This window comes from Neomonachus schauinslandi, chromosome 12 (genome assembly GCF_002201575.2).
Source record: "Neomonachus schauinslandi chromosome 12, ASM220157v2, whole genome shotgun sequence".
Taxonomy (NCBI): domain Eukaryota; kingdom Metazoa; phylum Chordata; class Mammalia; order Carnivora; family Phocidae; genus Neomonachus; species Neomonachus schauinslandi.
The window spans coordinates 59,972,617-59,986,527 of NC_058414.1; the positions used below are offsets into that span (position 1 = coordinate 59,972,617).

At 40.6% G+C, this 13,911-nt stretch overlaps 2 protein-coding genes across 3 annotated transcripts in view; one reads left to right on the forward strand and one right to left on the reverse strand.

Moving 5' to 3' along the window:
- Positions 1-854: 854 nt before the first annotated feature.
- FKBP14 (FKBP prolyl isomerase 14) lies at positions 855-10,615 on the reverse strand. The gene is given in 5 exon segments (XM_021689770.2): positions 855-1,352; positions 3,791-3,918; positions 7,262-7,413; positions 10,407-10,477; positions 10,479-10,615. Coding segments are annotated over 5 exon segments (636 nt in total). The 5' UTR covers positions 10,605-10,615; the 3' UTR covers positions 855-1,193.
- A 1,938-nt stretch (positions 10,616-12,553) lies between these two features.
- PLEKHA8 (pleckstrin homology domain containing A8) overlaps positions 12,554-13,911 on the forward strand; it is a 51,082-nt gene continuing 49,724 nt past the window's right edge. The window contains exon 1 of one of the 2 annotated variants that reach the window (XM_021689645.2): positions 12,554-12,979. In XM_021689645.2, the coding sequence (XP_021545320.1) occupies positions 12,940-12,979 (40 nt within the window). In that variant the 5' untranslated portion in view covers positions 12,554-12,939. The remainder of the gene's footprint in view (positions 12,980-13,911) is intronic. The other variant, XM_044919997.1, reaches the window with a different exon arrangement.

Below are 13,911 nucleotides of genomic sequence, written 5' to 3' on the forward strand. Positions count from 1 at the left end.
CTGAACTTGGGGACTGCAATCTTGTTGCACACATTAGCTGTTGACCTCGGGCAAAACAATCTCTTTGAAGAATAATTTCCTCATCTATAAAATAGGTACACTAAAGATCCACCAGCTTTGTTCATAGGCTTCAGAACAATGAAAATCAAAGGCAACGATGTACTTGAGATCACTCTGTAAATGACAAAGAACTATTCTTAATAAATGGAGATTTGGGGGCTTTTTCAAAGTAATAAGGATAAAAGCCAATTTCAGGTAAAATTATAAAATCACCCATTTTTTTTTAACCCAGGACAGATTTCTATGCAACAGTAGCTGCTGTGGGTCTGTGTCATATTTTGATAAGCAGAAATGGGAAATTTTTGATTGGCTTATAAGTTTCGCTCATGATACAATGTTATTGTAGTATAATACGCTAGTTATAGATATTATTCATTAATAAACCAGGAAGGGTCACTGGCTAGACTTAAAAAGTAAGCACTGACTAAATACACTCTGTTCCTCAGTTACAAAATTTTGACACCTTATTACAAAGAACCAGACACATAAATAATTTGTCCTATTAATCATTATAGGTTATTAGTCCCTAGGAATGGAACCTTATACACCTTAAGTCCTGGGCAGAAGGTTTCAATGTATACATATTTATAAGTCATTAACTCTGTTACTCACTTCAGCATTGCACATCTCCTCAGTAGAGCAGTGTCTGTTCACAAGGCCAGTTCAACAACCATTTCCTCTTTGCTTAAACAGACTCAAAAGCAGTTACAGACACACTGTTTGAGCCTTGGGCTATTGCACAAATGTCAGTATCTAACTTGGAGAAAATAGAGGGAAGTAGAAATAGAGGGAGCTGATGTGTGCTATAACCTGGTCTTATGTTGGACATGCTCCCAGCTGCGATATTTTAAAATTACAAGTAAAACAAGTAAAACAGATGGCTTCATATGTGAAAGCAGAAAATAGTCCAGAAGTCTTCTATTCAAAGACAAATTAATTTTTTCTTCCCAATAACTCACCAGAAAGAAATGGGCATTTAGGAATCCTAAGGGCTTCTTTGAATAATATTCAGAAAAATATATAAAAATAAAAAACAGAACAAGAACAGCACATTATTTAAAAGTAAGACTTTTTAAAAAAATGGTTGCCCTGTCTTTAAGGATGCATGCCATATAAAATGGGAACATGTATCTCTATAACTCATCATGTTTATATGTAAATTCTCTGGCAGATATAAATCCATCTTTGTCTTCATCTTCTTTATCAAAAATATCCTCCACCAAAACATCATGATGACTTTCATTCACCACTGCACCATGCTTTTCAAACTCCTTCTTTAAATACACTTTAACCTACAAAATAATGGGTCTCATTAATGATTCTAATTCATAAGATACCCACATCAAGCCAGTTAATATCACAGAGTGGACTGGTAGTTCATTTGATTATATAGCACAATGACTAAACAACTATAATATATTTCTAATGACAGTAAAAGAATTATAAGAAATTTTTTCCCCTTAAAAACAGTTGCTATACTGCTATAGTAGAGACACAGAATATTGCTCAGAGGTAAAGATAAGGCTTATATTATCTGAAAAACACCCAATGAAAGCATATTATCTATTCTTAATTTGAGTCTAAATAAAGCCAAGCATTTGAAAGACTGTAGTCTTCCACTCCATTGAATTATCCAGATCTCATTTTCTAACTAGGGTCAGCATTCCAGATATTTCTCTTAAAATAAGATTAAAGGATGGCATTTTTTAAACTTATATTTTAGAATTTTTTAAATTTTATTATTTAAAAAAAAATCCAGCATAACATACAGCGTTATATTAGTTTCAGATGTACAATACAGTGAGTGATTCAATAATTCTATATATTACTCACGGCTCATCATGGTAAATGTACTCTTAATCCCCTTCACTTATTTCACCCATCCCCCACCCACCTCCCCCCTCCCCTAACGGCATTTTTTAATTTAAGTAAGTGTCTGGTAATAGTACATGCCGTGGACCTGACTATGATCATACCTCATGACCTTCCAATCTCAGAAATTAAAGCAAAATCCAGCCTAATGAGTGCTTAGACTGAAATTTTCCATTCTCGTTCAGACATTGAAAGATATAAACAAAATGCTGCTCTTAATTACCCACTAGATTCACCATAATGCAGTTCAACCTGTATTTTCATTTTTAATCATATCTCTAGTACTCCTTCTGTTAGATCAGTAATTTCAAATCCTTCCCCCCCTTATGATCAATATGCAAACATATGACATACATTTACTTTTAAGATTCAGGAGATTTAATGAAGTTGTTAAAAAAAAAAAGGATGATTAAAGCTAAATGGATTAATATAGAATGTATCTCTAGGATATACTGTGTGAATAAAGCAAAATGCCAAATATTATGTATATCATGCTACTTTTTGTTAAGAAAAGGGGAAATAGGAAAATGTATTCACATTTGTTTGTATTTGCATAAAGAAACACTGGAAGGATACGTTAGAACCCAATAAAACAGCATGCAGAAGGCGGTAGATCACACAGTAGAAGAGGATGTGGGTGGGAAAAAGACTTCTTATTAAACACCTTTTTTAACTGGATTGATTTTTTTTTTGAACCATGTGAATGTGTTGTATATTTAAGATTTTTGTTTCATGAAAGGTAATTAAAATTTATCTTGGACAGAATAAAGTCCTATGACTGGTAATACTATGAGGTGTTATAAATTGAGTAACTGTAGATAATGACCCTATGAGTTCATAACAACTGTACTTATTTAAGACTTAATCATTTACTGGCCATTATAATGAAATTGATCAAAACATAAAAAGGGACTTGATTTCTGACCAGCCAAGGGAGGACAGAGAACATGGACAAACAGAAAAACACACAGTAGATGTCTACCTCCACTTCTTTCCCCACAGCAACCAGATGAAGACAGGTATGGGTAAAAATGGCTGCAAAAGCCTAAATAAATTATAGAGAAAAGACTTCTTGCTTTCTCCTCACTCAGACACCAGGACTAAGAGGGGGCTGGGAAAGTTCTCCTGCTCTGGAAAACCCAGCCTGGAGTCTCCTTTCTCCAGGTGTGAACCAGAACAAAACAGCATGTGAGTTGTTTGCTGCTAATTGCTAGGAAATTACAAGTGCATTTAACAGACAGTTTACAGTTTACAGTTTTAAACAGAAACCTGAGATATTTCTCAGGACATCTATGTTTCTTTCTTTTTTTTTTTTTAAGAGTTTATTTATTTATTTGAGAGAGAGAATAAGATAGAGAGAGAGAGAGCATGAGAGGGGGGAGGGTCAGAGGGAGAAGCAGACTCCCTGCTGAGCAGGGAGCCCGACGCGGACTTGATCCTGGGACTCCAGAATCATGACCTGAGCTGAAGGCAGTTGCTTAACCAACTGAGCCACCCAGGCGCCCTAGGACAACTATGTTTCTTATATAGCAACTCCAAAATGGGAATTGTCTTAGCAAAATGGATCTTTCAAAAACTCAGGGTGAGGACAAGATACAGTGAACCTTAAGCGTGGTGGGGGTGAGGGGGGCAGGGGCAAAGGAATGAATGATGTTTCTTAAGTCTCAATATATTTCTCACCAAAACAAGGATTTCCTATTAAAAAAAAAAAAGCCAACATTCAAAGCATCAGTATTTTAAGAAAATTTATAAATAATGTTTTACCCAAGTAAAAATAAATTTTCCTTAAAAATATATTTTTTAAAAAGTGAGAAGAAAGAAACAAAGAAAGAAAGGAATATGAGGAAGGAAAGATCACCTCAGCTTTAGAAAGTTTCCAGTCATCATTAAGATCCATTTCTTGGAATGATTCATGAGATCTTGGTCCATTTCGAATCTCCAGGAGATCAATGTTGAATATCAGTGTACTCTCTGGGGGAATTTTACCTGACATGAGGAGAGAGGGAGGTTAAATTTTATTTAAACAATCCCGGAGTTTTTATGACACAAAACTTGTGATACTGAATAAAATATTCTTTTGATTGAATTAAATGAAGAACCTTCCTAACATTATCACACGTAAATTACTTATAATCATATTTTACTAGAACAAATAGAACAGAGAAGGAATAATCCAAACTAGTAGATCAAAAGCAGTCTGTTTCTGGCTTTGCAATTACAAATTGCATTGTGCACACAAACACACACACATACATACAGATATACCTAATCGCCGGGTATTAAATTTCAAATATAATTAAGATAGTACATATTACATGCCAAGAATGACTTAAAGGGCTTTAGATAATTCAGAGTTAATTATAGTACAAGTGATTTACTAACTCTGGGGTCACCCAAAGTCCTGACCTAGAAATACAGTACTGCCATCCCTACCACCAGGAGGCAGTGTCTAGCTGAGTGAGATCTGGGGTCACACCAGCTTACTAGCTAGTGTGAGAGCTTACCCCGGCCCTTCGTTAAGCCTATTTCCTCATCTGTAAAATGCAGAATCTGTTGGGAGGATGAAGGAAGATAAATCCATGCAAAATACTTAGCATTATACTTGATAAATAGTGAGCTCTCAATATATGTTAATAAGATATAATTCTCTTACAGGCTTTAAAAACAATACAGAAAGGTTCAACAATTTCAGAAAGGTAGGCAACACCCCCTCTGATATAGAACATTATACCCATTTTGAAGAAATTTCATTAGAGAAGAAATTAAAACAAATTTCTCAGAAGGGAGATAAAAATCTGTAAAAATGAAAAGAGCTTAGTTAAAGTCCCAGGGACCTTAAAAAAAGAAAACTTTCTGGGAAGTATGAACAATTTTTTTCAACTTGTTTCCTTATACTATATTTAACATACAGGTCTAGGTAAACATTACAAATATTTCTTAGTCCCACCACCACCACCCCACACCCAAATCCCACATATTTCCATGAAAGAGCGTTTGTTAAGTATTAAAGAGAACAAAACTTACACTGTGTGCCCAAGCTTACCGCTCCAGATCTAGACAGAGAAGGGGCATGCACTAGGTCGTTGACAAAACTGGTTGTCTTTCCAAAGGAGACATGCAAACATGATACCAAAAGACTACAAAATTAGTGTTTAATACACATTAGCAGAGTTAATTTCATGGCTCTCACTTTGGAGGAAATGACTCAAATTTAGATCTCTACTTGTTATAAAGTAAAATTGAGTTAAACACAGTAGGGAGAAAGAGTAATGGACTAATACTACATATACATTATAGGTGAGACAATAAAGATACAGCAGGAAGATAAAAGAATACATTTGAACATCAGAGAAACATTTTCTAGATACTTGATTTTCTTCTCTAAAGAGATTATTAAAATAAGAATTGAATTTGGTTAGTAAATTCCATTCTGTGCATAAGATTTATATAGCAAGTTCCATTTTAGAATATACAATGCTTCACAGATGGCACTTACTTTTTTCTCAGAAAACTGGGGCTGGGATTCTCACTTTGTAAATGGTTAAGCTTAGACCTAGGGATACTGTGAAGTCTATACTTCTACAGAATGAGTGGTTCCCTGTCTGGTTCTGATGACTACTTAATAATTTTTTCGGGGCACCTGAGTGGCTCAGTCAACTAACTGTCCCACTCGGTTTTGGCTCAGGTCATGATCCTCTGGGTCATGAGATCGACTCCTGGGGAGGGCTCTGCGCTCAGCGGGGAGTCTGCTTGAGATTCTCTCCCTCTGCCCCGCCCCCCCCCACTCACTCACCATGTGTACTCTCTCTCTCTCTAAAATAAATAACTCTTTAAAAAATAATAATTTTTTTCTTCATTATGTAATACATGCCCATTATAGAGAATTTGGAAGAGATAGAACCAGAAATAAAAGTAAATTCCCAGTAGGGGCGCCTGAGTGGCTTAGTTGGTTGAGCATCTGCCTTCAGCTCAGGTCATGATCCCAGGGTTCTGGGATCAAGCCCCACATCAGGCTCCCTGCTCAGCGGCGGGGACTCTGCTTCTCCCTCTCCCTCTGCTTCTCCCCTGCCTGTGCTCATTCTCTCTCTGTCAAATAAATAAATAAAACCTCTAAAAGAAAAAACATATTTAAAAATAATTCCCACCGTCCATTGTTATCATTCTTAATTACATCCTTGTGATTCACTCTGTATGTGCATATAATTTTTTCTAATACTTACTCTTACATATTCTATAGCTTTATTTTCCAATTTTATATATAACATTATATCATACACAGTTGGATATAATTTTTTAATCTTTGAAATGCCATTTTTAAAAACTGGGGCCTATTTTATTTAGCTAAAGCCTTCTCATTACCCACTGAAGTTGGTTCCAATTATTTTTGCTATTAGGAACAATGTAGTAATGGACATCCCTGTTCATAAATCTTTCTCCTGACACCTGATTATTCCCTTAGGTTAAATTAGAGAGGAATTATAGGACACATACATATCCTATACAGGAAACATCATCTGGCCTCTTGTAAACAGCCCTATGGAAAGCTGCAAGCCTTTCCACCCAAACAGCAGGTGTGCATGCCCATCCTGCAACAAACTAGCACAAAGTCTCCTGGAATCAGCTAGCCCATTTGCTACTGTTTTATTAAACTCATTTCATGTCACTCCATTCGTTTTTATAAATGAATGATAAAAGAAGTTATAAAACAACTTTAAAACAAGAGTGAAAACAACCTCCAAAAAAAAAGCTTTGTTGTAGAAAACTTCAGTTTTGAGTCACCGGCAGCCCACATCTAACCCTCATTCAATGCCTTAATCATCTATATTTTACATGTTCAACTTATCAAAACACATCTGTTGAATAATTCTTTTTGCATTGTTAAAATAAATTGATGAGTTTCAGCTGGGGAGGATGAAAAATTTCTGGAAGTGGATAGTGGTGATCCTTGTACAACAATGTGAATGTTCATAGTGTCACTGAACTGTACACTTAAAAAAATGGTTAAAGTAGTAAACTTTATGTTATGGGTATTGTGCCACAATTTTTTTTAAAAAAACCCATTATTTGGGTTAATATGGTGGTTAATTGTTAATGATAGAGTTGAAGGTTCCAGAACTTCTTATCATTAGCTCATTTGACTATTAAGATATGATGGCTTTAATTTGACCATTTCAAATGATAATCAAGACACAATCATACTTCCAAAAAAAATACACATCCTCTACTTACTTTTAGGGAAAAAAAAAACACATAGTAGTTACTCTGATTTTGGTCTCCTAATCCAGAGAAGAACTCCAACGCTATAGTAAAAATGTAGAGTTGTTATTACCTTTTCCTTCTTTTCCATAGCCCAGGGCAGGAGGAATGGTGAGCTTTCTCTTCTCTCCTACACACATTCCCTTCAAGCCCTGGTCCCAACCTTTGAGAGCCTCCAGGATGCCCAAGGTAAACCAAATGGGCTGACCGTTGTTATGTTTGTGACTACAAGAGAAAGAAAACACATTAGAACTGTTTAGAAACTCTATTTTTTTTTTTATTGCTGTGGTGTATTTTTTTTCCACCCATAAGTGATTCAATTTGGAAATTAACAAAAACAGCTATATACATACACACAAAACCAAGTCAATTTTGTAATTCATTGCCCATATTTCTTGATACAAACTTCACACAATTAACTCAGGTAGAGAAGAGCAGAGGGAGTAATAATAAAAAGTTAATAACTATTTGCGATTTATTGTGTATCAGGTATTCCCCTCAATGCTTTGCTTCTTTTAACTCTTGACAATAATCATCTGAGGTAAGTACCGTTATTTCCCTATCGTACAGAGGAGGAAACTGAGGTTAAGTGTGCCAGTATTTGATCCAACTCCAAACTTCAAGGTCTTAACCACAGTGATGCTGTCCCAGGAAAATCTTAAGGGGGGAGAAGAGAGAAAAATAATGGAAAATGTGAGAGTTTGGGAAGGAAGATGAGAAGCTAAGGAGAATTTACTGCCAAGACATGTGGGTCCATATCCATATGGACACTGGACAGTCAGGGACACAGCACCTTCTAGCCTACCCATGAACTGTCCTGATGTACAGCCTGGGGATGGCTCTGACAGGTGGAAAGGCTGTTCTTCAACCCTGAACCCCTAGATACTGGCCACAGGCATCTTCTGTGGGGCTCTGCAGGGAAGCCTGGAGGAGTGGCCCCTGGACTGAGGGAGAAGGAAATAGTCAAAGTATCCTGGCTCATGAGCTGGAGAGAGGCCAGCCTAAGAAACCTAGCTGGTGAGCTACTAGGGAGTTTACAGGCTGAGTAGTGCCTGAGCCCCAAAGAGCTCCCTTTCAGTGCAATAAGGAAAGTGTTCTCAAAGATATCTTATAGGTGAGAAAGAGAAATCACTCTGTTAGGTTTCATGGGCACCATGGTTAGTTACTAAATCCAGGTAAAGGCCATTACTTCTTCTTTTCCTTAATTTCCCCCCATGACTAAAGAAACAAAATACCAACTGTAAAAGACTTGGGAAGGCTAGAAAAGAATAAAGAAGGAAGAAAACAATCTGACACCCAGCGCTGACTACAGTTTTGACACATTTCTTTCTTGTCACAGCTAAAGGATTTAAGCTCTTTATCACACAGGCTAGCGTTCTAGAAATGGCAAACATGCTTTACAGTGGACCATTTGATGGTAATTCTTCACAATACTCAGGGTTAGCAGTTTCTAACCATTTACACTGAGGCCGCATGACAACAGTCCCCTCATCAAGTACTAGAACTTTAGTAGCCAACTGCCAAATAATGTCTTATGGCTACCACCAAAGTCCACATAGATTCTGAGGCCTTAAAGAAATTAGGCTGTGTCAACATCGGACTAAAAATAAAGATGTGAGGGGCGCCTGGGTGGCTCAGTCGTTAAGTGTTTGCCTTCTGCTCAGGTCATGATCTCAGGGTTCTGGGATAGAGCCCAGCAGGAAGCCTGCTTCTCCCTCTCTCACTCTCCCTGCTTGTGTTCCCTCTCTCTCTGTCTCTCTCTCTGTCAAATAAATAAATAAAATCTTTAAAAAAAAAATAAAGATGTGGTTGAAAATTTAAAACGCAAATCTTAATACTGTTTAACATTCACTGTGGCACTGGCCTTGTCGATAAGGAGATAGAGCTGTTGAGAATTCTATGGCAAGCCACTGTTTTGGAAATTGGAAGGGCTAACAGAGTTCAGAGAAGGGTGCCATTCACTTCTCCAAAGACATACCAGGACTGAATGCTCAATGAAGACAGGTCATCAAAAACCAGATCTAGGAGGGTCCACAAAGTTTCACTACTTTGGTTCATGCCATTCTCTCTACCTGGAATGTCCTCTCTGCCCCCATTCTTGACCGGAAGGAACCCTCCACCCATCTTTCAAGGCCCATATCAATTATGATCTCTGGGAAGTCTTCTCTTTCTCCACCTCTCAGAGCATAAATAATTCTAGACTCCATTATGCTTTGTGAACATTTGAACATTCTGTACTATACAGCATGAGTTATGGACTTGTCTTTCTCCTCTGTAGATGATGGACTGCTGGAGGACAAGGATGCACTCTTAATCACTTTTGCATCCTCAAGGCCTGACTTGTGGCCACTCAACAAGGGTTTGTTAGATGGACAGACAAATGAATGGACAAGGATGGAGAAGCCACAATTTTTCAATCTCCCTAGTATCAAGAACAGGGCCTAACATAAAAGAAATGGTCAATAAATACTTTTGGAATGGAATGAAGAGAATCAATGCCTAATTAGAAATCAGTACACTTGTAGAACTTTTCCATGTTGCAATTTCTTTGTTTATAGAACAGAAAAAAATGATAGTGTAACCACCTGAAAATCCTTCACTGTAGGTATTGGATTAATCTTCCATAACCACACCCACACCCATCAATGAAGTCTTTGAATTTCTAGAAAGAAACAAATAATGAAACAAATCATGGTACTGTGCCTTGCCCAAAATGTCATCTGTAAGAACAATGATTAAATAGATCAATGGACTAGCATTAGCATACCCTACAACAAGCAAATAAATGATTGCGTATTCTTCTCATGAAGTCGCTGTGAAAAGTTTTAAGTAAATTTCACCTACACCAAATAAAAAATGGAATTGAGTCATTTTCCCTTGGGAATGGAGTTTGAAAAATGAGAATTCTTTTAAGTTTTTTTTTCCTACGTATTGCCTAACTATGCATCTAGATATTTCTGGAGTATTTCAAAGATTCTAGCGCTATTTTTTATAATAAAAATTAACCCTTTAACCTTACCACATGTTTCCAAAAAGAACTTCAAAGGCCCCGTTATATAAGATTGTCTTTAAACGATTTCCTTTCCCAAAGAAGGAAATAATATATTGCAGTTTTTAAAAAGAGAGGTAAAACCTGGTACAGGCTACCTTTCCTGCCCGAGAGCGGGCATAGGTGGGTGGGTTCTTCACTATTTTACCTTCAAGGTATAATTACTTACGTAGAGTGAAATAAGGAGCCATCCTTTTCTAAGTAGCCTTCATAATGGACCAACATCAAATCCCCCCCCTTTGGTCTTGCGATGGCAGATGAAAGGCTTCTGAAGCACCTCAATCTTCACTTCTGGTTCAGGGATCAGAGCCCCACTCAAAGAAGTGACCAACAGCGTCAGTACCGCGTTGCACAAGAAAAGCCTCATGTTGCTGGAGCAGGAAAGAAGTTCCTACAAAAACAGAGAAAGGGCCCCCGACCTCATAGAGCTAAGAATGTAGTTGAAGCCTTAAGGACAACCGCCTCTGGCACGTTCATGATTCTCTGTTCCTAGCAGACGTGGCATATTTACCACGACAACTTTCCCACGCACTGCGAACCCACCCATAAAGAGTTAAACTCCAAACCCGGGTCTCACTGGCTCTCACAGCTCGGCCGCCGGAGAAGGACGGCTTCCCATTGGCTTGCGGTGCTGTCCGCTGGAGACGCTCAAACCAATGATGCTGCAACAATTACAGCTGGGCGGAGCCGGGCACCAGTCCCGCTGCGAACCGCGGGAAGTGGTCCTAGAGTTCGGCGGATTAAAGTATTCTACAACCTCAGACTTCGGGGGACAGAGTGACGCGAGGACCTAACCGGAAACGCCTCCGGCAGATTTACATCTGTAAAATATGCAGGCTTAGCTTGCGCGGAAGAGTCCTGGGCCAGGTGAAAGGGTAGCGGTTTCCGGAAACACTCGTTTACTCTGGCCGATGCTGAGAGGCCGCCCCCAGGATTCCACAATCCTGCTACTGCGATTATTTAATTTACGGTATAAACGATAAAGACTTCAATAGTTCTGTAGGGTTCGCAAAGCGCGTTCCGTTCCCGTGCGTAAACCCCACAACACTGCCAGTAAAGCAGGGTCTTTAACCCCAGTTAAGTGATAAGTGTATCTGGGCTAGGAGAGGTTAAGTGTCCCGCTTAAAGTTGTTCATCCTCAAAGCAGTTGAGCTCCGCCTTCAAACCAGGTCTTCTGATTCATTCTACAACACCGCATAATGTTATGGCTGCTAATAATTTATCACTTAGCTGGTGACCGTAGTGATAGCTTCTATCGTGAATAAGGACGTACAGACCTCCACTTTAAAAAAGAAACAGTAATCACGCTTATAAGGTACATTGGTTCATCTTAGGTTAAAATTACTAGCTTTACCTTTTTTGCCTAATTTCAAAAGCAAAACATATTCATTATAGTCGATTTGGAAGAAATTGGAAAGCACGAAAGTAGGTTTTCCGGTTAAAATACAGGAGTCGAACTAAATACGAATTTCAGACAACGAATTCATCGTTCTGTATTTTATTTGCTAAATCTGGCCGTCTTATGCTAAAGAAAAAGAGGGGAAAAAAAAGATCGTCTATAGCGCCACCATCTACAAATAATCACCTTAACATTTTCGGTGCATGCTTTTGTGACATATGACTAAAATAATTTGGACCAGATTGTACACTTGGTTTCGTAACCTGCTCTTTCCACTTAATCTGTTGTTAACATTTTCCCTGGCCAAATATCCTTAGCACAGTACTTTCTCCCACTTTAATATGCTTAGGAATCCCCCGGAGAATCTTGTTAAAATACAGATTTCGACTCAGGAAGCCTGGGCTTGGGGTGAGATCCTGCAATTTCAACAAGCTCCTAGGTGATGCCAATGCTGCTGTCCATGGATCATACTTGCAGTAGCGAGGCCTTAGGGTTTAGACAACATGTTTACTAGCCGCACAGTATCCTATCGTGAAATTCCTATCAACTCCGTAGGCTCTATTGCTGGCTACCTCGATTTTGTGGGATCAATTAGCCTTGAAATAAGAGTTGGACCCTGGGAACTAGAACGCAGGAGGCACCCCCAAACATTGAGAGGTGGGTTCTTCCCAATCTACGGTACCATTAACAGTCAGGACTGTATCCCACACTGGTTCCCACGGATCGCCCTCCTTCCCTCAGACCCAACGCCTACTCCCAAGTCCGCCTCCCAGGACTCAATTTCCCTGCCAGCCCCTCCCGCTGCGTCGGCCCCGTCGCCGCCAAGGCCGCGGTTGCTGCCAAACCCCGGCGTGGATTTCGGGAACGTGCGCGCGGACGGCGCATTGGGCATGCGCAAGGGGGCCCCGGGCCGGGCGGGCTGAGGACTCAGGTTGCTCGCTCTAGCGCCGCCGGCCAGCGGCTGCCTCGCCAGCGGCAACTTGGAGGCTGCAGGCACCACTCGGGCCCACCGGGTGCCTTGGCCTCCTTGTGAACAGTGCGCCGGCTCCACAGCGCGGGACCCCGGCCGGCCGCGTCCTCACCTGCGGAGGCAGCCGCAGTGACCCCGCCCCCGGGCCGAGGATGTGAGACTGGCCGGGCGTCCCCGCACCGGGCCCGGGCGCCGGGAGTCGGCGGCTCGGCAGCGCTGGGCGATGGCCCTGCTGCCGGTGCTCCTCGCCTCCTGGGGCTTGGGGCAGTGAGGGGGCCGGCGGGCGAGGGGAAACGGCCCCGGCGCGGCGGGGACCAAAGGACCTCGGGCGCCATGGAGGGGGTTCTGTACAAGTGGACCAACTATCTGAGCGGTGAGTGGGGGGCGCGCCAGACGCCGGGTCCTTTGTTTGAGCGGCCGGAGGGCGGCGTCGGGACGCGAGTCCTTCGGGTCGGGGTCATGGTCCCTCCTGAAGCCAGAGAGGCCTGCACGGGCCGGGGATATTTCCCCAAAGCTGTTCTCACAGGACCGTGTCACCCATGCTGTACGGACACAGCCCCTTGTTGGTGCTGGGTGAGGGCCGTAGCTGGCCTTTCACTTCAAGGGAAGCTATGAAATACTGAGCTTTGCGGTGACTTGAAAGGCAGGATGCCCTCGGTGTCCGAGGGAGGGGGGCGCTGACTCTCACAGTGGGGTCTTCTGGGAGTCTGTCGAATTCTGGCGAAGGAACCGGTCTCGCCTGGCCAGCAGATAGGTTGGAGGGTTTCAAATGAATGCCAAAGGTGAGCTGGAATTCCAGAGGTGAAAGGTCCTTTTTCAAACAAAGTCCCCGGTGCAAACACTTCCCTTTTGTCACCTTCGGAGTCACCTGTGCGGACCAAGGTATCAGAGTTCCATCTCAACAGTTTCAAAGCGCCAAAGTATGTACACAGTTTTTGCTTTTCTCACTGAGCATTCTTTTTGTTTTACAGACTCAGAAATTACCATGAGATGAAACCGTGGCAACTGTTTCGTTGCACTTCTGAGCAGAATGGCTTAAAAATAGTACCCCGCCCCCTTTCCAATGTGTGGAAGTACTTTATTTCGTATCTTGGAAGGTCATAACTGTTCTCCAGCTGTGAATATGATTCAGAACGAGCATTTTTTTTTCCTTTGTGCAACCAGTGTTTAGTAAAAGCCGCCTGCTTGCTAGAAACTTGTGTTAGGCACCTTTTGGGAACTAAACTTTATTATGGAAAATGAGCTGGACACTTTTAATTTTAATAGCAGTGTATTTGAGACCAGAAATATTCCCATTATCTCTTA